This window comes from Borostomias antarcticus, assembly GCF_949987555.1.
Source record: "Borostomias antarcticus genome assembly, chromosome: 1".
Lineage (NCBI taxonomy): Eukaryota > Metazoa > Chordata > Actinopteri > Stomiiformes > Stomiidae > Borostomias > Borostomias antarcticus.
In genome coordinates this window covers 40,480,310-40,504,729 of record NC_140234.1, presented here as the reverse complement: position 1 = coordinate 40,504,729, position 24,420 = coordinate 40,480,310, and the positions used below count along the sequence as shown (strand labels likewise).

The 24,420-nt window shown below is 46.8% G+C and overlaps 1 protein-coding gene across 1 annotated transcript in view; it reads left to right on the top strand.

Moving 5' to 3' along the window:
* Positions 1-1,389: 1,389 nt before the first annotated feature.
* grm5b (glutamate receptor, metabotropic 5b) overlaps positions 1,390-24,420 on the top strand; it is a gene marked incomplete at both ends in the record, with an annotated part of 192,040 nt that continues 169,009 nt past the window's right edge. The window contains 3 exons of the mRNA XM_084461926.1: positions 1,390-1,542; positions 1,747-2,178; positions 2,872-2,986. Coding sequence (XP_084318052.1) covers positions 1,390-1,542; positions 1,747-2,178; positions 2,872-2,986 — 700 coding nt within the window. The remainder of the gene's footprint in view (positions 1,543-1,746; positions 2,179-2,871; positions 2,987-24,420) is intronic.

Below are 24,420 nucleotides of genomic sequence, written 5' to 3'. Positions count from 1 at the left end.
AGTCCACAGGATCCACTGTAATCAGAATCCGATTTATTTTTCACACATTCGAGGAATTTGCCATTGACCTTTGGTTGTAGGCTATAACATTGAATAGACAATAAATAAACAAATAAGATGCAAGGACAAGTCAGGACAGTGATAATTCAGCTGTAGTTAGTCTACTTTTGAGATCATCTGACTGGAGACGCCTAGGCCTAATTGGAATAAAACGATTGTTTTCAAATGTAAGGTTTGTCTTCATTAACGTATATGTTTACGACTAGCGCCAGGCTATAGCGCTAGTCGCCTAAACCCAGTTTCTAACTCTCTTTCAGCCTAGATGCATTGTGAAGTTGCAGAATAGCGCTCTGCTGTAGTGATTTGTTGTCTTATTTCTAGACTGGCAGAGAGCAGACAGGACGAATGGCTTCAGTAACATCTGAACAGTTTCATGTGGAATACACTGATAGAACCAGGGAACACAGTCAGAGCAGGTAGAATCAGGGAACACAGCCAGAGCAGGTAGAACCAGATAGAACCAGGGAGCACAGCCAGAGCAGATAGAACCAGGGAACACAGCCAGAGCAGGTAGAACCAGATAGAACCAGGGAGCACAGCCAGAGCAGATAGAACCAAATAGAACCAGGGAACACAGCCAGAGCAGGGAGAACCAGGGAACACAGCCAGAGCAGGGAGAACCAGGGAACACAGCTAGAGCAGGTAGAACCAGGGAGCACAGCCAGAGCAGGGAGAACCAGTGAGCACAGCCAGAGCAGGTAGAACCAGGGAACACAGCCAGAGACTGTGACGACTGAGGGAAACTAAGACGTTGGAGGAGAAACATCATGTTGGAATCATGGGCCTACAAAGCCCAGCCCAGTGCCCCCTAACCCTAACCCCTGAGCTGCACACACACTAGTTCCCCCTACCACACCAGATGAGCTGCACAGACACTAGTTCCCCCTACCACACCAGATGAGCTGCACAGACACTAGTACCTAACCTGCCTGCTCTCTCTCTCTCTCTCTCTCTCTCTCTCTCTCTGTCTCTTTCTCTCTCTGCTCACAGGTGATGTCTCGCCCCACACACCTGAACGTCAGCTGTTACCATGGAGACCACCTCTGCCCGTTAGGGGGAGCGCGGACGTCTTTCAGCCAATGAGAGTGAGAATAAGGGATCTGCTCCTTCCTTAACGCCCCGGCCGACACCACTGCTGCTCTTCCTGTTAAAGTGGCGATGATATCGCCCTGACCTCCACCGGCAGAGGAAGAGGAGGAGTCCATTCTTCTTCTTTTGTTTTCTCGTTCCGCCACAAACTCTCATGATGGCGAGGAACCCTGATTCTGTGGCGTTCAGTCCGTGACCGTCCAATAGAGCGTCTCTTTGATATCACACTCAACCAATAAGATGCTTCGGTTGCTTTTCACCCTGCCCATGTGGGCGTGGCCAGAGCCTACCGCCTCGTCCCAGTCCAATGAGCGACGAGTTGTAGCGCACATTCCTGGTGACATCATCATTGGAGCGTTGTTCTCTGTCCACCACCAACCTCCTGCTGATAAGGTAACCGCTGTGTGTGTGTGTGTGTGTGGTGTGTGTACATTATGTGCAGAAGTGTGTGTGTATCTGTGGGGGTGGAGTGTATGAATGAGGTGTTTGCGAATGTGTTTTATAGTTTATATGTGTTTTATAGTCATAGCGTGTGTGTGTGCGTGTGTGTGTGTGTGCGCGTGTGTGTGTGCGTGCGTGTGTGTGCTCCTCCCCCAGGTCCACGAGCGTAAGTGCGGCTCGGTGCGCGAGCAGTACGGTATCCAGCGTGTGGAGGCCATGATGCACACACTGGACCGGATCAACGCCGACCCGCACATCCTGCCCAACATCTCCCTGGGCTGCGAGATCCGCGACTCCTGCTGGCACTCGGCCGTGGCGCTGGAGCAGAGCATCGAGTTCATCCGCGACTCGCTGGTGTCCTCGGACGAGGCGGAGGAGGGGGGTGGGGGCGTGTGGGGCGGGGGGGGCGGAGGGGGCGGGGTACGCTGCGCTGACCCGGCCGCCACCCCCATGAGGGGCAAGAAGCCCATCGTGGGTCTGATTGGACCGGGCTCCAGCTCCGTGGCCATCCAGGTGCAGAACCTGCTCCAGCTCTTCAACATCCCCCAGATCGCCTACTCCGCCACCAGCATGGACCTCAGCGACAAGGTGGGGACAAGATAAGATAAGAGCTTGTTTACTAGGCTAGTGTGTTTCTATAACACCCTGTTTCTCTGAGTCTGTTGTCTTAACCTCCTGTGTACTGTCTCTCTGTCCTATCAGGTCTGTATGAGCACTTATATAGTACTTCTATAGTCATTTCTAGTACGGCTGTCTTCCATGGATTCTGTTCTCCCTCAGTGTCATTTTCCTCCCTGAGAGTCCAAATACTTTAATGTTGTGTTTCTAGTAGTCTGTATTAGTAATTCATCAGTACTGTGTCTCTCCTACCCTGTTTGTATTGGTACTTCATCAGTACTGTGTCTCTCCTACCCTGTTTGTATTAGTACTTCATCAGTATGTTTCCCCCTACCCCATTATTTCCTCAGCAATGGGTTTCTCTTTACACAACCTGTACTTCATCAGTACTGTTTTTCTCTAGTGGGTTTGTAGAAGTACCTCATCAGTACTGTGTTTCTCTCTACAGAATCTGTAAAAGTATTTCATCAGTATTGTGTTTCTCTCTACAGAATCTGTAAAAGTATTTCATCAGTATTGTGTTTCTCTCTACAGAATCTGTAAAAGTATTTCATCAGTATTGTGTTTCTCTCTACAGAATCTGTAAAAGTATTTCATCAGTATTGTGTTTCTCTCTACATGACCTGTATACGTAATTCATCAGTACTGTGTTCCTCTCTCTAGAGCCTGTATAAGTACTTCATGAGGGTGGTGCCATCTGACGCCCAGCAGGCCAGAGCGATGGTGGACATTGTCAAGAGGTACAACTGGAGCTACGTTTCAGCCATACACACCGAGGGTAAGAACACACTCCTCTCAGCCATACACACCGAGGGTAAGAACACACTCCTCTCAGCCATACACACTGAGGGTAAGAACACACTCCTCTCATCCATACACACCGAGGGTAAGAACACACTCCTCTCAGCCATACACACTGAGGGTAAGAACACACTCCTCTCATCCATACACACCGAGGGTAAGAACACACTCCTCTCATCCATACACACCGAGGGTAAGAACACACTCCTCTCATCCATACACACCGAGGGTAAGAACACACTCCTCTCATCCATACACACCGAGGGTAAGAACACACTCCTCTCATCCATACACACCGAGGGTAAGAACACACTCCTCTCAGCCATACACACCGAGGGTAAGAACACAGGCCTGTTTTCTCCATGGATGTATTAATAGAACTGGATACAGCCACTCCATTCACTGACCGCTATCAACAATGAAGCCCTATTGAACCGCGCCATCTTGGCAAATTTGTAGTCATTTGACCATTTCCTTTTGTACTTTTGTACTTGCGCAGTTGTGCTTTTCTGGCCTTCCGGTGACTTTTGTACTTGCGCAGTTGTACTTCTGTCCTACGCGCGTCCACGTCCACGGTCAACGTTGGCACCGCTTCTAGCTATCGAATGGCCGACTGGTGTAAGATGGATAGCCTAACGTTAGAGAGATAAATGTAGTCTATAGTTATGTTAATAAAGCTAACAATGATGTTGTAACATGCATGCAGCACTGCCGATCTGAACGATTGATTCATTATTACCATGGATCGGTATTGGGATTGATCAAGGGCGAATGTGAAATAGCAGCCACGAACTCAGCGGGTTATCCGAGATGCGGTAGCAGCGGCCAAAGCTCCTGCTGGCAGGGAGTGAAGCTTTTCAACTCGCTTGTCACTGGCTCCCTGGAGGAATTTAGCCTGGCTGCAATAACGTTATCGCGAACGGAATGAATACCATCTACTAGCAAACAAAACATGTTCAGTTATATTTAACCTGTTAAAACTAAGATGCCTGGATGAAAAAATAATTTCTCCAATGGATATATTTTACAAAAACAGGTTAATATGCAAGCCGGTTTTCATTGCTAAATCAAAGCGGGGAGAGCCGGGAACGTGCGTGGACGCGCGTCGGACAGAAAAGCACAACTGCGCAAGTACAAAAGTCACCGGAAATAGCAAAATGACTACAAATCTAGCCAAGATGGCGCGGTTCAATAGGCCTTCACTTTAGATTTCGAATCCTGGGGGCTTGGTTTTCTCTCTGTCTTCCTGGACTTCCTGCACGTCTCTGATGTCATATCCTCTTCCTCTCTACTGCCTGTCGAGTGACAGTGATGACCTGTGGCAGTGATGATCATGTATGTTGTTGCTGTGTAGTTGTGGTCTCATGTGGCAGTGATGATCTTGTATGTTGTTGCTGTTTAGTTGTGGTCTCATGTGGCAGTGATGATCATGCAAGTTGTTATTGTTGTCGTTGTGTGTTCTCCTGGGGCAGCGCCAGGGATGATCATGCAGTTTGTTGTTGTTGTTGTTGTTGTTGTTGTTGTTGTGTGTTCTCCTGGTGCAGCGCAGGGATGATCAGGTGCAGATGTTGGAGGGTTGTGAGTAGTGTTTCAGGCGGGATCCCGGGATCCCGGGTAGGGCACTTGTCATTACCCTCCCAGGAAATGGCATCAGGACCCGCCTTCCCAGAGGTTGTTTTTTTGGGCTGGAAATGTAACCATTGTGCAGTAGCCTAAAACAATAAATAAACACTCAATATATTGTGTGAAATGTATTATTTTCTTCTTAGATAAGTGGGCATATGAGCTATGTTTATTTTATTTTTTTAAGTTGACTAATGCCTATGATCTACCGCTGTAGTAGGGCTTAAACTAACCGGTGCTTCTTTTTCTTCGAATCTGCGCGCATAACTACAGCGGTGGATCAGAGGCAAACATGTACTGCATAGTGTGCAGTGTCACTGTCTCACGTAGGCTAATAATAATAATATTAATAATAATAATACTAATACTACTAATAATAATAATGTAGGCTAGCCTATTATACTATAGCATATTAACCATGATCTAATAATACATTTACAACAATAATAGCATACCAATAGCCTGCTTATGAATACAGGCTAATAAATATTATGATAGCGCGTTATATAGCCTATTCTAGGTATCTCCACAACCCGGTGATAGTCAATCCCGGAGATGAGCTCTTTGCTATGCCCTCCAGATCTATGCTAGGCTACTGAAGACGGCAATCGGTCTGCTCGAGCGACTTTTTGTTGCCACTGAGGAGCCTTCCCAAGTCCAACCACCACCAGATCAGGGAACGGAATCAACCGAACAGAGTCAAACCACCCTGAGCCTGCAGGCTGAACTGCAGCAAGGAATCGATGCGTGCATGAAAAGTCCCGAGCCAAAGGAGAAGTGTGGGAATGACCTCGAGATGGGATAGGAATTTGGTTCATTTAACTGTTTAGGTTTAGGACTATTGTAGCCTACAATGTAAGCGCAAGGGATTTTTTTTTCACATAGCCTACTTTTAAATTGCGAATTTGAGCTCTTTTTCGTTTTCACATGTTGATTTTTTATAAATAAAACATTTAATGTGATACATTATTATACAATATCATTATTCTGTTGCATTTATTTGTCTACGTAGCATAAATGCAATTTTAAAAAGCACTTCCAATCTCTGCGGGAAATCCTGGGATGACCCGGGAAGAGGTCAGAAAATTCCCGGGAATTAAAATTGGCTAAATCCGGGAAAATCTGAAACACTAGTTAGGGCCCGAGCACTGGCGGTGCGAGGCCCTATTGTATTTCGAAGGATTATTATTCTCCTACCTTCTTCTTCCAAAACAAATGCCTTTTTGGCGGCCTAAACATCGATGAAAACGAAGAAAACTTTGCAGATACGTCAGTCCCGATGAAAAATTTGATAATTCATGGGTGACGGAAATGGGCGTGGCAAAACGGCTCAAGAGCGCCCCCTGGAAAATTTAAAATGGTGAGCCCCACCTTTCAGTTTGATGTAGGCAAACGAAATTCGGAGGGCATATGTAGTTCATCGAGACGCACTAAAATGTCTCTTGGAGCTATACCCAACATGCAACAGGAAGGCCGCCATTTTGCTTTTAATGTGCCATTTTGTCCTTGTTTTGACCATTTCCATGCCTCGTACTTCGACGAACTCCTCCTACAGATTTCATCCGATCAACTTCATATCGGGTCAGCTTAATCTTAAGACCTTTGTGATCAAAAGTTATAAAAAAAATTGAGTTTTCACCAAACACCCTTGCCGTGGCGCCCCGCCAAAGTTTGACATTTCGCCATAAAACACGAAGTCATCATAACTCCTCCATACATTATCCAATTCGTCCGATATATCTCACGCTTCATGAAGGTTCTGTCCTGAACACATCTATGTGTCAGTATTGCGTCATACTTATAGCGCCACCTATTGGTGAAACAGGAAGTCCTCATAACTCCTCCATACATTATCCGATTTGTCCGATTTATCTCACGCTTCATGACGGTTCTGTCCTGAACACATCTATGTGTCAGTATTGCGTCATACTTATAGCGCCACCTATTGGTGAAACAGGAAGTCCTCATAACTCCTCCATACATTATCCAATTTGTCCGATTTATCTCACGCTTCATGACGGTTCTGTCCTGAACACATCTATGTGTCAGTATTGCATCATACTTATAGCGCCACCTATTGGTGAAACAGGAAGTCCTCATAACTACTACATACATTATCCAATTTGTCTGATATATCTCACGCTTCATGACGGTTCTGTCCTGAACACATCTATGTGTCAGTATTGCGTCATACTTATAGCGCCACCTATTGGTGAAACAGGAAGTCCTCATAACTCCTCCATACATTATCCGATTTGTCCGATATATCTCACGCTTCATGAAGGTTCTGTCCTGAACACATCTATGTGTCAGTATTGCGTCATACTTATAGCGCCACCTATTGGTGAAACAGGAAGTCCTCATAACTCCTACATACATTATCCAATTTGTCCGATATATCTCACGCTTCATGACGGTTCTGTCCTGAACACATCTTTGTGTCAGTATTGCGTCATACTTATAGCGCCACCTATTGGTGAAACAGGAAGTCCTCATAACTCCTGCATACATCATCCGATTTACACCAAATTGCTGACGCTTCATGAAGGTCACCTTCTGAACACATCTATGCATCGGTATTGAAGGTCACATCTTGAACACTTCTGTAAGTCAGTATTGCGTCATACCTACAGCGCCACCTACTGGTCAAACAGGAAGTACTCATAACTCCTACATACGTTATCCGATTTACTCAACATTTCTCACGCTTCATCAAGGTACCGTCCTGAACACATCTATGCTTCGGTATTGAGTCACGCTTAGAGCGCCACCTACTGGTGACAGGAAGTTTCTCTCAGTGCTGCACACCGAAATAGCACACCCTTTAACGGCGCCAAATCCCGACACGCGTGGGGTGCGAGGGCCCGCTCACTGCTGCTCGCAGCCCTAGTTGTGAGTTGTGTCTGCTGTTTTGAGAGCAGATGGAAGTCTAGATGCAGTTCTGCTTGTGTGTGTTTTAGGGCTGTCTTCAACTCAGGATTTTGTGATTCGACTCAGACTTGGTGTTCAAAGCGACGCGTTGAATTGTCGATGTGTTTTTTCTCTTTCTCCTGGCTATCAGAAAATCACTTACATCAAGTTTCCGTGATTATTTTGGTTAGGCCTATATTGGTAGCCTATAGAAAGAACCAATTGTTGCCGAGGCACATTTCTGAGTAGGCTAGGCTATTTAAAATCAAAGAGAATGACAGTTCCATAATTACAGCATTTTTAAATAGCTAGAGCCTGGCTATCGGTTTGTGGAATAAGATGGAGGGATGCTTCATTTTGTTCAATCTTTTTCTGAACGAACCTTCGGTAGGTTATGCTTGAATAGCCTTTATGGGCTATTTTACCTTGATTGGTGTTTATTATTTTCCTTTGAACAAAAAAATAGGATAAAGTTTCAAAAGAAATTATTAGGCTTGCTCATATTTCCGCTCTGCTAAAATCCTCTCCGCTGCCTCCGAATGTATTTGATAGCTTGTTTCAAGTGCAGCCCAGCCCTCTTTCTTGCATTGTCCATGGTTTGGACCACTAATAAACGAGATAATTAATAGACAGGTTATCAATATCTTAAACATTTTGTCTTCATATCCATTTTGTGTCATGTCTGGAGATTCGTCCCCCCCCCCCCCCATATGTCCAGGCTGAGGGGAGACCGCCGGAGTCGGGACAGCTGTGAAACTTTAAACTCAAAATTGCAGGCTGCAGAATAAAAGACACCTGTTTTCTTGTTAAATGCCGCCATATTTTTATACAGTTTCCCATATTCTACATTAGGGTTGGGCAATTTGATGATAGTCTTCTCAACTGCACATTTGAAAGCTTGCGCGAATAGGCTCATACGTTGGGCAGCAGTCAACAAGGAAATGTTTTGGCTGTCACTAAAGCATTTTCACAGACTCAAGACTAGAGAGCTCAAGCTGTCTATGGGAAACCCTATTTTTACCATTGGATATACAAGAAGATTGATCTAGGAAAGCAGTGTGATATTCCATTCCGAAATGCACATGATTGCTGGCGCATAGCAGGCTAGGCTAGGCTTTTACAGCACAACAAATAGCTACGGTAATAGCCTAGGTCTAAAACGAATGATTGGCCTGTCCTATATAAATCACAAGACAGGTGAGTGATCTTAGTCCACCTCCTAGGCCTTGACAGAGGAGCAGAAAACGACTGCTCGACTTAAAGAATCTCAGTCGACTTAAGGGTCTCCGACTGATGATTCGACACATCAACTTTCAGGGGGCAGCCCGAGTGTGTTTGTTTGCACAGATTATTCACATTCTCACACAGATTTGTATTGAGTCATTGTGTGTATTGTGTGTGTGTTTGTCTGAGCTTGTGTTTGTGTGTGTGTGTGTGTTAGAGAGAGAGGATGAGTATTTGATCCAATAAACTTCAAATGAATTCAATAGGGCTGTTTTGGCTTCCTTCCTCTCTCCCTCCTTACATATTTAATCTCTCTCTGTCTGCCCAGGGATGTGATCATCTCTCTCTCTCTCTCCATCTCTCTCTCTCTCTCTCTCTGTCTGCCCAGGGATGTGATCATCTCTCTCTCCATCTCTCTCTCTCTCTCTCTCTCTCTCTCTCTCTCTGTCTGCCCAGGGATGTGATCATCTCTCTCTCTCTCTCTCTCTCTCTCTCTCTCTCTCTCTCTCTCTCTCTGTATTCCCAGAGATGTGATCATCTCTCTCTCTCTCTCTCTCTCTCTCTCGCCCACGGTGGTGATCATAGCCTGCAATTCATCTCAGGTTGAGGCTGGAAGGGGAAGAGGTGTTTAGCTAAATCATTAATCAGAGCAACACATTAATAAACCCAGTGTCTGTCACATACTGTACACACACACACACACACACACACACACACACACACACACACACACACACACACATCATTGTCTGGGGTGCCTTTTCCACATTAGATTCACTGTGTGAAAAAGGCTTTATTCGTCATACGACTTGACTCTCCAACACGCGCATGCAATGGGCAACATAAACACACAGACACACACAGACACACACACACACACACACACACACACACACACACACACACACACACACACACACACACACACACACACACATGAAGTAGGCTGCTGCCGATGAAATGTTCTCTGCTCTTAACTCATCCCGTCGTCCTTCCCCCAAGGACAGCTGGGAGCGGACAGTAGGTAGCATGCGTGAGCTGCCCCCGGGGAGCAAACCAAGCGCTCCTGTCTGTCTCTGTCAGGGACTGACAGTGGAAGCCATCTGTTCTCCTGCATGTTTTTACTACTGGGTTCTTAATGGGGGAACCCTTGTGAACACGGGGAGAACACAGGGAGAACATGCAAACTGCACAGAAAGACCAGGAGACCTTCTTGGTGTGACACCTTCTTGGTGTGAGATCTTCTTGGTGTGAAGCACAGGGGGTGAGGGGTATTTTAGAGAAGAACAAAGGGCCTCATTCATGAACGAAGTTAAGAATTTCTTATGAGGGATTTCTTCTTGAACTCCACTTACACAGTTTTCAAGAAGATTCTGGCATTCACCAATGTTCTGACATGTGGGAACTAAGAACAGAATCTACGAACACGGAAGAGCAGTCTTAAGTATGCTACGGATTATTCATTTGAAAGACATGTTCATTTAAAATGATTTGTGATTGTGTTTACTTCAAATCTACAGTTTGTCACAGGCCAGGCAGTGAGGCAAGTGGAGAACAAGAGGGAGTTCGAGTCCGAAGGCAGGTCTGCGCTCTTGGTGTGTTTATTGAAAAACAAACTACTCAGGGTATCAAACAGAAAAAATGTCAAAACCAAACAAAACAGTCAGCCGTGCTGACTCGCTCCCCTGTCTCCTTCAGCTGGCAGGGCAGGTCTCAGGGCGGCTCTTTGCCTCTTCTGCTGGGCTTTTGTGCCCTGGTTGATTAGCTGCAGCTGGGGTTGCTGCAGCTCCACGCTGACGAGCTGATTTGGGGCAACTGGGGAACAGCGTTGCCGTGGCGATCAGGAATGGCCTGTAGATGCTGTCCACAACCTGGCCGCGCTGTCCATGGTGCTGAAGGTGGGTGTGGGGCTGGCGCTGTCCATGGTGCTGAGGTTGAGTGTGGGGCTGGCGCTGTCAATGGTGCTGAGGTTGAGTGTGGGGCTGGCTTTTGGCGCTGTTGTGCCCGGAGGCAGCGCCGCTGGGGCAGCCTCGTGCCGCCCAACAGGCAGGAGAATGCCACATCCCCCCCCCTTGGAACAAGGCCGGGGCCTCCCCAGATGGCCCAGTTGCAGGTGTCCCTCTGGGACAAGGCGTCCGCATTGGCATGGCTCCGTCCCGGACGGTGCTCGACCTGAAAGTCCAAATTCTGCAGGCTGAGGAACCACTGTGTTATTCGCTCATTGGTGTCCTTGGCCGTGCTCAAATATTTGAGGGGGACATGATCCTTCACCAGACGGAAACGCCTGCCTAGGAGGTAGTATTTCAAGTGTTCTAAAGCCCATTTAATGGCCAGTGACTCCTTCTCTACAGTTGAATAAGCCCTTTAGTGTTTGAGGAGTTTTCTACTTACACAAACCACAGGGTGCTCTTCCCCATCTCGCTCCTGTGACATCACTGCTCCCAAGCCTACATCGGACGCATCTGTGTGTACAATGAAGGGTAGGGTAAAGTCAGGGGTGGTTAGTACAGGTTCAGAACAGAGAGCTTGCCTGAGGGTGTTGAATGCGGCATCGGCTTCAGGGGTCCAGACCACCTTCTCGGGCAGCCGTTTCTGTGTCAGGTCATGGAGTGGGGCAGCGAAGGATGCGAAGTGGGGGACGAACCATTGGTAGTAGCCTACCAACCCCAGGAAGGACTTCACCTGTTTTTTTGGTCTGAGGGGTGGGCCACGAGGCGATGGCCTCCACTTTATTCTCCTGGGGTCTCACACAATCCTGACCGATTTTATGTCCTAGGTATGAGGCTTCTTCCAACCTGAGTCGACATTTCCTGGGATTGGCAGTGAGTCCGGCCTGGCACAACGCCTGCAGGACCGCACGCAGGTGGGTCAGATGGGTCTCCCAGCCCGGGCTGTAGGTGACCATGTCGTCTAGATACGCAGCGGCATACTCTACATGGGGCCGGAGAATCCGATACATCAGGTGTTGGAAAGTGGCCGGGGCACCGTGGACCCCGAAGGGCAACAAAGTGTACTGGAACAGCCCGTCCGGGGTCACGAAAGCTGTTTTTTCTCTGTACCGAGAAATATCTGTAGAACACTAGTTTTCAACATTCACTGCCAACGGTTTTAACCACAACATAATGTGATGCTTGTTAACAGTGCTCACATGACATTTATCAAGTTAATATGATCTTTACGTCGGCATTCCTACCTACAAGACTAAAAGTGTAGCCGAGTGTGTGCAGACCAATATGTTGCTTGCTGGGAAGCTGTCCATGATGCTGAAACTGAAATACTTGTATCATTCTGAATGAAAACGCCTGGTTTTGGTGCTCGAGAATTATATATGCCTACTTGTGCGCTTGCATGAACGTGCAGTAGCCTAACCTACACTTTTAATTGTCCCGGTTAAAATGGTCACTCGGCTGTAGGCTCGATAGCAGACCCGATAAGCTCCGACCTTATTGATTACCGGGTCTTGAGAAATTTGGAACCGGGTCCTTTTGGACCCGGGTTTTGATCCCCATCCCTACTTGGCAGTCGCGGCCCGAAGGGGAAGGGCCTCGGGGTAGCGGGTGGCGTAATCCAGGATCACTAGGATATACCGATGGCCCTGGCTGGATTTGGGGAGGGGGCCCACGATGTCCATGGCTATGCGGTCAAAGGGCACGTCAATGATAGGGAGGGGTATCAACAGGTTCCGATAATGGGGGAGTGGAGCATTCACCTGGCAAGTTTCACACCTTTTGCAGTGGTCCTCGACGGCTCTCCACACCCCAGGCCAGTAGAACCTCACCAGGATCCTCTCTCAGGTCTTGTCCATCTCCAGGTGGACCCCCAGCACGTGATTGTGGGCCATGAACAACACTTTGGACACATCTCTAGGGGACTACCAACTGTTCGATCAGGCGTTCATTCGTTTTGTCGACACGATACAACAATTGTTTTTTGTACAGAAGTAGGGAGGTGTGAGGTGACTCACCGGGTTGAGGGGCTGATCATCATGGGCCACGACAACAGGTAGTGAGAAGGGTACGTGCCGACCTACGTTTCTCCTCGTCTCCGCTGGCGGATCGCATATGTACATCCTGGTGTGGGCACTGACGTGCAAGGTGCCCCGGCTCCCCACAGGCAAAGCACCTCCATGCTTCGGCTGGGTCCGCTCCCTTCCTCCTGGGGTTTGGGGCGGGGTTCTGGCGAGACGTCCGGGTGGAGGGTAGGCTGGTACCATCCGGCCCTTGCTCACATCGTCGATGGGGACACGTCGCCATTATCTGCTCCGTGACCTGGTACCCTTCAAGTACCTCAATAAGCTCCTGGACAGAGGCTGGATGTTGGAGGGCAACCTGGCGCCGGGCCGCAGGAGGAAGAGATCGGAGACAATGGTCCATGACCAGGCGATCCACGGCACTGGGTCCTGCTCCGGAGGTGAGCCACCTCCACGTCAGCCTGGTCAGCTGAGTCACCTGGCTCCTGATGGGTCCCCGGATCTCCATCTCCCAGGCGTGCCACTGCTGTGCTTGAGCCTGCAAGTTCATTAAGTCCATTAAGATAGACAACAGGCTTCATGAGAGGAGGAACGAGAGGGCTCGCTCCGCTAGGAGACCACCTCTCCATGTGGGGCAGTTGAACACAACACATCACCCTCTGCCTTCCAGCTCCACAGGGACCACCGTGGCCGGGGTTCCCAGCTCCCCCTGAGAGAGCAGAGGAGCCCATGCAGCTGCGACACGCCCCACTCTCTCCAGAGGAGCGCCAGCGCCGCAGAAGTGATGGGAGATGCTTCTACAGTGGGCAGTTGGGACATTTTTTGACGGGGTGTCCAGTAAAATGCCAGGCTTATCAGTGAATGGGGGATTACTGGTGAGCCAGACCTATGCCTCTTCTTGTCCCTGTGGGGTCTATCAAGGATAATTGCGTGAATGACAACAGGTGCAAAAGTGTGAAGACATCCCTATTTAAATGAGGGGTTTTGCATGTTGTATCCCACAATTGCACCATGGAAGAGGAGCAACGAAAGGCCTACCGTTGCCTATGTGAAGCCTGACTCTGAGGAACAAAACGTTTTGCAAAACAAAATAACAGTTCAGCCTACCGCAGCGCACAAACATCAAAATAATAAAATGATTCTCTCTAGCTCGGAAAGTTATAGAGCCACAAGGCACTCTGGCAATAACCCAGATCTCCTGTGTGGGAAAATAATTAACTTAAAATGAATAAATATAAAATAGCACATAGTAGACTTTGTAACAGCAATTACACAGAGCCAATTAGTCCTGCCCTTCAAAGGTATTAAATAGCAAACGCAATCACCATCACTGAACTTGCTCAGTGACTTATCAAGCCTGAAAGCGTGTGCTACAATTATGTTTTTGCATTTTCTCCTCCCATAGTTTGCACACTAGGGTAGGCACGCCCCTTATTACATATTCATTTCGGCCAAAAGTGCTAATTAGATAGAGCTGCAAATTTGCACACTTGAAGGAAGCAATCCTCCATGCACACCATTCATAGATCACCTTGTACATTTATTTGCGGGTATTAAGGCATTTGCACACATTTTTATACGTGCAAAACCTTTGTAGATAAGGCCCTAAGAGGGCTATCGACTCCATTAAAGTTCCAATCACAAATAGATCATCAAAAATGTAATTTCTTTGTCATAAAATGTTTGCCTGCATTTCTGCTATGACAAAACAAAATGTTTATATTTATTTTTGTATATGACAAGGTAAATGCACCTGGTATAAATAACCCCCAAATTCCCAGTTTATTCCTGTTAATTCCTGTTAATTCCCCCAAATCCCTGTTAATTCCCATGGAATATTATGAACTAATTATGAATGAATGAATATTCACTGAATTGTATTTTCAACCCTGTGTGGAGGTATTCAACTAACTAATATCACCATGGAAGTATTAAACTTGTGTCACTCTCGTTAATATCGCTCTCGTCTTTTTTCTGGCGTGTTTGTGACTTCAAATGTGACGCACCAGAAAAAAAAACCTGAAAGGCACCCTCGTGATGTGAAACATGTCAATCACTCCTTGCCCTCTCATGCGCAGCCTTATATTCAAGCAAAACACAGGTACGGCGCTTTGAGGATGTGATTGGCTAACCCATTGTACGTCATATGAAATGGCAGGCGTGGTCGAGAATACAGACACGTGACATAAGAAAAGGCGGCAATTTCTTGGAGACAAAGGGACAAAGGATGGTTATTCTAAAGTAGACAGATTTCTAGGTGTGTGGACCTCCTGGAGGTCATCCTGTAGGTTAGCACAGCTATGTGAACGGTTGAGGGAGGTGGTGAATTAAAAAAAGGAGAGAGAGGACAAAGGTTTAAGGTGTTTGGAATAGCAAAAGGCAGGGGACTGGATCAATAGGTTTTAAGAACAAAAGCTGAGATCTGAAAGGTCTTGAGGCCAGTTGTAAATTCTATGACACATGTTGTGACCAGGTCAGATGGAGACACAGTGCCGTCGTCTGGGTCTGGCTCTGTGTGTGTGTGTGTGTGTCTCTCTGTGTGTGTGTGTGTGTGTGTGTGTGAGCATACTGGGCTTATGACAGATTCTCTATCCTTAAAACCCAGGGGATCTGACCATACAGCATTGCTGGGAGAGAGAGGGGGGAGGTGAGAGAGAGGTAGAGTGAGAGAGAGGTAGAGAGAGACAGAGGTAGAGTGATAAAGAGGTAGTGAGAGAGAGGTAGAGTGAGAGAGGGGTAGAGAGAGAGAGAGGTAGAGAGAGAGGGGTAGAGAGAGAGGTAGAGAGAGAGAGAGGAGGGCAGGAAAATGAAGGTGTTTACAGACACATTTTAGCTCAAGTTAATAGGGATACGCATCGAAAACGGGTTCTTGTTGAGAACCGGTTCCCAGTGAATCGATTCCTTGGAATCGTTAGCCAAAATCCTTAAAGTCCCAGTTAACCAAAATCAGAGATTTGCTTGAAAACACATTCTATGTGTTAGTGATGCATTGCTGATAACATGTAAAAATGGGATGAACCATGTGTAGTACTGAATTGTGAAGTTAGACCAGTTTTGTGTTTTTGACCAGTTTTGATTTCTGGATTTTCTGGGCGGGCTTAAAACGGTACCGGATGACGTAGAGCGGTGTTCTTAGCATATCCCCGCCCTAACACTATATAAAGCTAGAACGGATTTGAATCTTCGGTTCTCCTGCTCAATCTTGAGTCTAGAATAAGCTCGTTTTTCTTAGTTAGCAATGCCTATGCATAAAACTAAACGAAAATGCATCCTTCCTGGATGCCAGCAGGAATGGGATGATAAGATCTCCTTCTTTCACTCCCGAGTTAAGCTGAAATGAGAAGCAAATGGTTAGCATTTTTGAAGAGCCATGGTGTTACAGAGTCTGTCACCGCTAGCGCCCGCCTCTGCAGCAAACATTTCACTCCCGAAAGCTTCTGCAATTATAATATGAGGCTTTTGGGTTTCACGGACTCACGACTGGTCCTGGTGAATTCGGCGGAGCCAACCATCTCCCTCCCCGGCCTCCATTCTCCTCCTGTCGCATCAACCTTTGGTGCCGACACCGCTGCCTTGTGTGCTTATAGCTAATTAACGTTATAACATAGCTAGCAGCACGGACCAGGCGACCACCCACCAAATAACGTTACGGATGATATATTATGACTATAAGTGTTAACTATACAGAAACTGCCTGCCATATTTGTGGCACCTGATGTGCGTATGGGTTCACCGGTAATGGTTACAGACAGTATATTTCTCCAGCGGGAGACCGGGAGGCGGGAGCGAGGGGGATGGTTAGGTAGACCAGCTGCAGCTGGAGAAAGACGCACCCTCTCCCAGTGAAGCGGTGCTCGGCGGCTACTGGCTGAACATTCCAGTTCTGTTGGATATGTTGCGGGAAAGTTGAAGCCGAGTGCTCGTTATTCTCACACATAACATTGCCAACGAGAGTGGATGAGTCTGTCCCGATTATCAACTCCGGTAGTGTACGCTTCTTCGCGCTTTCAGCGCTCTTCAAGCCAGTGACTAAAAGGTACATTTTAAACAACTTTTTCCATTGATCCCAAGGGACGACAGGATCGCCTGGGAGGGATAGGAATGGGTCCGGAGGTGGCAGGGAGAAAATAGGGACAGACTCATACATTCCTCGTTGCCTGTTTTTGTATTTTGCATCTAAGGGCAGTAACACTGGCGCGTTGGTATAGAGTAGCTACAGTTTTACCTGTGTTGTTTGTCAGGGGGTAGGTTAGGAGGAAGCATCTGTGCGTTTGACTCATTAGACAAGTGTAATTTCAACTCCTCTCTGTTTTCACAAAGCTGTGCCTTCCTACCACAAAAGAGACGGCGTGCCAGTGTGACAATATGCAGACCAGAGAACGGTACTATTTGACAGGTTCTTCCCTCCACACCCCCTCCCCACGCAATTGGGTGTGGCTTCGGTGCCTTCAGCAGACACGCCCCCTAAGTCTCAGACCAGAGAATGCTGCTGATTTTTAACCGATTTTGAAGCCTTATTTTATATACTTAGCGACATTTTTAATCACTCAGATTTGGCTGGGTGGTTAATGACATGTTTTCCTGTGGTGTGTGAAGCTCATAACAAAAATTTGAACTGGGTTAACCTGGACTTTAACGATTCCGCTATCGATTCCTGTCGTTGCTGCGCATGCGCGATGACGTCGCACGCACAATGCCTTGTTTTGTTTTATTTGACTGCGGTAGAAGAGGCCAGCAACATGTCGTCTAGGCATAAACGTTTGAAAGTGTACATTTCACGCGACAAGATGACAACATGGCCACTTGCAATGCTTGCAAAAACGTATATCATCAAAGGGAAATACTACAAATATGCAAAAACATTTGGCCACACAGCATGCGATAACTTTGCAGGAATATGTCTCAGTATATTGTGCAGGGGGATGGTTAGGTAGACCAGCTGCAGCTGGAGAAAGACGCACCCTCTCCCAGTGAAGCGGTGCTCGGCGGCTACTGGCTGAACATTCCAGTTCTGTTGGATATGTTGCGGGAAAGTTGAAGCCGAGTGCTCGTTATTCTCACACATAACATTGCCAACGAGAGTGGATGAGTCTGTCCCGATTATCAACTCCGGTAGTGTACGCTTAGTGAAGTTCCATTTGGACTTCACTTGATTGTATTTGTTGCCAGTTGCCGCTGCTAGTTTTATTTTTGTCAGCTCAGCTCATATACCCTTTTTAAATGGAAGGAGCATTGTAATTTCTACTAGTAACATGTTAGACTGTTATTGGATTTAAAATTCAACAGAATAATTCACGTTTTATATATCTTTTTCTATAGAAAAAATACTGATTTGTTTATGTCAGTTTTATTTTTAGTTCAAGATGAATACACCTAAAAAAAACAGCACTGTAATTGGCATGTTCAAAGTATATATGAAAGAAAATTAATGTTAATAAACCTGTTTGTACTCTTTTGCCCAATGAGAATCGATAAGAGAATCGATAAGGAATCGGATCGATAAGCAGAATCGAAAATGGAATCGGAATCGCTAAAATCTTATCAATATCCATCCCTACAAGTTAATCACAGTCAGTCACATATACTGGTGGATGTCAGTCTGTCTGTTAGTTAATTAGTATGTCAGTTAGTCTGTCAGTTAGTCTGTCTGTTTGTCTGTTAGACTGTCATTTAGTCTGTCAGTCTGTCAGTTAGTAGTCTGACTCAGTGGATGTAGGTTTTGGCCAAATGAAGTCCATCCATCAGTCCATCCATTCATCCAACTTTGTTCTGAGCGCAGCGGTCCATGTAGCCCACCATAACCAACAACACCAGCAAGTACATTTCCATCTCCGTTTGTGTTCCATGGCTGGTGCGCATTCCCTGGTTTTAAAATAATCTTTTTTGTTCTGGTACAGTGAGCAGTTGTCTGCCGAGGGAAAAGAATGCTTTAGGGTAACGTTCCCCAGATGTGGTTCCGGGGTTTTTAACCGGGCTGTGTGACCCAGATGTGGTTCTGGGGTTGTTAAACGGGCTCAAGTACAGTGTTGGCCTGGGCATTCTCAGAATCATGAGGCACGCAGGCACATAACATCATCTGATGTTGCCTTCAGGAACATTAAAGACAATCATAAATCATGTAGAATTTAAGGCCATGTCTTCATCAGTTAGATCGGCATGTGACACAAAACTGGATATGCTTCGGTCATTAACACCCCCGCTTGAGAGGGAAGTGTATAAAAACAGATTTGGCCTGCACAGTATCAACAGTAATCCATAGTATAGAACACAGGAGAAAAAGGTACATATATCTTTATATTTATATATATATACATTATAAATAAAAAATGGCAAACATACAAATCCCAATTTCCATTATCTTCCGATGCGTGACTTGCTAGCTAGATTACTGCTGTTGGTTCTGTCATATCTAGCTAGCTAGATTACTGCTGTTGGTTCTGTCATATCCAGCTAGCTACAGTAGGTAGCTCAGAGAGCAGAGCTGAAGAGCACCCGGTCAGCTGACCCCAGCTGTGTCAAACCCAGCTGCTCATAAACTGCAGCGGTGATGCACCACCAGGATATTTTAAACATTTGTCTCCTCTAAGTATCAGCGCCCTAATGTCCCTGTACATGCTGATCACATGCATTCATGGGCGGAGGCCTGCCTTCTAGTCTTCTATAACACTATTTCACATTCCTTCAATCTCTGGATGGTGAGAGTGGAGTGAAAAGGGAGGGACTTTGAGTGTCACACACACTGACAGTCTGACAAAACATCAGTTCCAAAATAACTATTACCTAAACCACCTCCCTCCTCCCTCACTCTCTCCCTCCTCCTCTCTCTCCCTCCTCCTCCCTCTCTCCCTCCTCCTCTCTCTCTTTCCCTCTCTCCCTCCCTCCTCCTCTCTCTCTCTCCCTCCTTCTGCTCTCCCTCTCTCTCTCCCTCCTCTCCCTCTCTCCCTCCCTCTCTCGCTCTCTCCCTCCTCCTCTCTCTCTCCCTCCCTCCTCCTCTCTCTCTCCCTCCTCCTCTCTCTCTCTCCCTCCTGCTCTCTCTCCCTCCTCCTCTCTCCCTCCCTCTCTCCCTCTCTCCCTCCTCCTCTCTCTCCCTCCCTCCTCTCTCTCTCCCTCTCTATCTCCCTCCTCCTCTCTCCCTCCTCCTCTCTCTCTCTCCCTCCTGCTCTCTCCCTCCTTCTCTCTCCCTCCTCCTCCTCTCCCTCCTCTCTCCCTCCTCCTCCTCCTCCTCTCTCTCTCCCTCCTCCTCTCCCTCCTCCTCTCTCCCCCCCTCCTCCTCTCTCCCCCCAACCTCCATCAGCAGCTGGTGCCAAGCGCTGTCTCCTGTCCTTTCCACAGAGGAACATTAAATGGACAGGGATGATACCTCTCAGGGGATTAAAGCAGTTGGATCGGAGTGTGTTTGTGTGTACGTGTATATGTGTGTGTGTTTGTGTGTTTGTTAGTGAGTTTGTGTAGTGTTGTGTATATGTGCCTGTGTGTGTGTGTGTGTGTGTGTGTTAAGAGTGTATGTGTGTGTGCGTGTGTGTGTGTGTGAGTGTGTGTGTGTGTGTATGTGTGTGTGTGTGTGTTAAGGGGGTAAAGAGGTTGTTCTGTGAGATGAATGGGATGTTTTCTTGGCTGTTGCCATGGCAAACGGTAATAAGCGTTGCTGACAGGAGAAACTGTGGTTAAAACATTCGTGTAGGGCAGACCACATCTAGCTGTGTGTGTGTGTGTGTGTGTGTGTGTGTATGTGTGTGTGTGTCTGTGTGTGTGTGTGTGTGTGTGTGTGGGAATGTGTTGCACCCTCTCTGTAACAGTAGTCCTCAGTCATCCTGCCATCTTGCCCACAGGCCTTCTATGTTTGACCTTTGATTAGACTCCGGAATCCGGAGGGGTGGGGGAGTTCGGGAGGGGGGGGGCTTGTAATCCGGAGGGGTGGGGGGGGCTGCAGAGGGGGGGTGGGGGGGTGGAGGTGATTTGCTGCAGAGAGGGTGGGGGTGGTGGGTGGACCAATATGACGGCTGCGTGAATAAAGCAAATTAGCTATCCTAAATTCTGTTTGCCCATATCTGGGGTGAGGTTAATGTAGCTCCGGCTGTATCCCAAGGCCTCTGGGTTCCAGGTTAGTTTGGACCGGGGTAGTGTAACGGCTAGGTTAGTTAGGGCCGGGGTAGTGTAACGGCTAGGTTAGTTTGGGCCGGGGAAGTGTAACGGCTAGGTTAGTTTGGGCCGGGGTAGTGTAACGGATAGGTTAGTTTGGGCCGGGGTAGTGTAACGGTTAGGTTAGTTTGGGCCGGGGAAGTGTAATGGCTAGGCGCAAACGTAGATCTTTTTCGGCGAACACAAAAAATACAGTAGTGTAATCCAGGCCCAAGAGAGACAACCTCTCACTGATCTCTGACTGGTTCTGTCCCCGTGGGAAGCTGCTGTGGTGGCATGGGTGTGTGTGTGTGTGTCGTGTCTAGCATGGCTGTGTGTGTGTGGTGCCTAGCATGGCTGTGTGTGTGTGGTGCCTAGCATGGGTGTGTGTGTAATGCATTGCATGGCTGTGTGTGTGTGTGGTGCCTAACATGGGTGTGTGTGTGTTTTGGTGCCTAACATGGGTGTGTGTGTGTGTGTTTACAGTAGGAGCCAAACGTGTGAATTCCTGTTTGAGCCAGTGTAAAGGTGCTAACATGCTTGATTTTGATCGTGTGTATCGGTATGCAAATGTGATGTGTATCGGTATGCAAATGTGATGTGTATGTTTGTGCGTGTGCATACAGTATGTGTGTGTGTGCATGTGCGGATGTGTGTGTGTGTGTGTGTGTGTGTGTGTGTGTGTGTGTATGTATGTGAGTCCAGGTTGGACTTGATTGACAGATGCCCACTGCCTCTGAGCAGGAAGTTGTAAGCCATCAGACAGGTGGCGCTGTTTAAGTCCAACACCTGTTCTCCAACTTCCACACCCCTCAGGAAGTGCTCAGTGAAATTAATGGTAAATCAGTGAGCTCAGTTCGGAGGTGGTTTGCGCTCAATACACACAGCACCCGCGGTATTATCTCTCCTCCACCCTCCCTGCTCCTGGACCTGAGAGGACGCACGGTCCCCCTGTCCAGGGAGTCAGAGACCCACTTCCTGGGAGTCAGAGACCCACTTCCTGGGAGTCAGAGACCCACTTCCTGGGAGTCAGAGGCCGTGTCCGAAATGCATACTACCTGCTACTTGCTATATAGTAGGCACTTTATAGTAGGCATACTACATACTATATAGTACCTACTGTTCCACAAAACACGTGTAGTATGCGAGAAAATACAGCATGCTACTCGAGTCATCCAGCGGAAGTGACGGGGTACGATACTGTTTACTCCCGCGAAGCTGTGGTACAATTATCCGGTGTTTTCTGTGATCATTTTGTGTATTATCCAAAAAAATGTTGCCTTTTCCTGGCATGGGATGTGCGGCTGCTGCTGCCGCCAGGAGAAGTCGTGTTAACGCTGCAAGGAGAAGAGCCGTCATGAGATCTTCTCGACATGCTTGTAGTTGAGGTAAATATTGAACGTTAGCTTGCTAGCTACGCTAGTTAGCTAGGTTAGTTGATAGCCCCGCATGTGCTGGCTTGGGGCTAGCTATACTGTTACATTTGTACCAGGGATGTTATATTAAATTGATTCTGAGGAGGCAGGTAAGCAAAACAATAAAACTCAACTCATTTTAAAGAGGTGGGTAAACTGAGTTTACCTGGGTTTACTCATCACTACACGCCTGCTTTGTAATGTTACATTTTAGCTCTACAGATAATGACATCTATATATTATCATATTGTGAAGACAAGTATATGCCATACGCACAAATGAGTTAAAGTTTGCCCTAATAATATTCCCCCTGTAGGCTCACATGGAAGACAGAGGTCCTCACCAAGTCAACCTCCATGTCCCTGCTGAGGACCTATTTTGACGGCGCGGACACAAGGAGGGACTTCAGATTGTCAAAATCGACACAGAGGAACCTTGGTGATGGTCAGGGAGGATGGGGCAAGACCATGGAGGTGCAAATAATAGCAATAACAATAATAATAATAATTCATTGCATTTAGAGCTTTTCTCAGTACTCACCCTTTACAATGGTCTTGTCATTCACACACAGGTGCTAGTCTTTGGAGGTAACATTACATCAGTCATTTAGCAGACACTTTTGTCCAACATTACCTTAGTCCAACATTACCTTTTGTGTGTCTGCTAAGCGACTTACAGTAGGCCTAATTGCATTTAACCATTTAAAGGTTGAAGACCTTGATGGTGGCCATGGTCCTGCTGCTGCAGATCATCCCAACCCTGGAGATGGCCTCAGAAAGTGTCTCGCAGCGGCAGCATCAGCACCAGCACAAGCTGCCTGGATCCCAGCTCTTGGTGAGCATGACTACCCCATCCTGCCATAAGTAGTCAGTCTATCAGTTCATGAGTGTGCTTTGCCTTGTTCCTTATAGACAGTCTTGAGGCTTTAAACACCGATCAGTTGGTTATAGGCAGCCTTGAGGCATTTGTTTAAATGTATTTGTATTTAAATGTATGTGTAACACTGTACATAGTAATCAGTTCTTTAAGTTTTTTGGGGGGAGACAACAGATCAGCGTTCTCATCGCATCTCCTGTCAGTACCTTTTGCAAGGAAAGCTAATGATCTGACCAAATATAAACAAGTCAAAAGTATATTTGAAGACCATTGTGTAATAAAAATATCCAAGAAATGTTTATGGTTGTGTTTCTTCCATTATACATGTAAAGGTTACTTCTTGATGTATTAACATTTCAACAAAGTGTAATATCTACACATCAGACACATTGTCTTGATATGTCTACATGTCATGTACAGTAACTTGGAAGGTCTTAACACAACACGCAGAGCGCTTTGGACATGTAACTCCCTTATCAAGTAGTCGTTAGTCAGACACATTAAACAGTGATGCTTTCATAACCGTCTCTGAATAATTCCAATGAAGCATTGTGAACCAACATGTGTGTTCCGTCTTTTATGCCTAATTGCAAACTACAATGTCCATTAGGAATGTTCTTTTACTCTAATGACTGGTTTTAGGTATAGTGACATTTGTTCTTTGACTGGGAATACATTACAAGGAATGACACACAAACACCAATTTAATTCAAGAAAATACATTTAATACAAAATAACAAAAACAATAATGGAACAAGATAAAACAGTTTTTTTTTATCTAGAGGCTTCTAGAAGCAACATCAGCCGGTCCTCCCTCTCCTTAAACAACCCCCTTTCCTCCCTCCACTCAGCCTTCATCTCTGCCTTCTCTCTCCCCCATTCAACATCAGCCGGTCCTCCCTCTGGAGAACGGCCAACTCTTCCCTGTTTACGGGGAAGAGAAACACCACGCTGAAAGGCTTGGAGTAAGTTAACTAACGTATGCATTGTTGTTCAGAAGCAATCCAGCGGTCTGTTTACTTTGGATATTGATTTATGTAGGACAAGGATCTTAGAAGCTGGGCTGCAGGGGAAGACGGAGGCAGCCTGGATAAAGCACACAGAGAACCTTGTAGCCATGTACAAGGTGATTTTGATCTATAGGCTACATGATAGCAAAGATATTGATAGGGACTCACAGTTTGTATGACCCTAGAAAACTGTTATCTAACCTCATAGGACCTAAAGAGCCCCAGAACTGGGGTCAGCACAGAGGGAGGGGAGGCCACAGCCGCT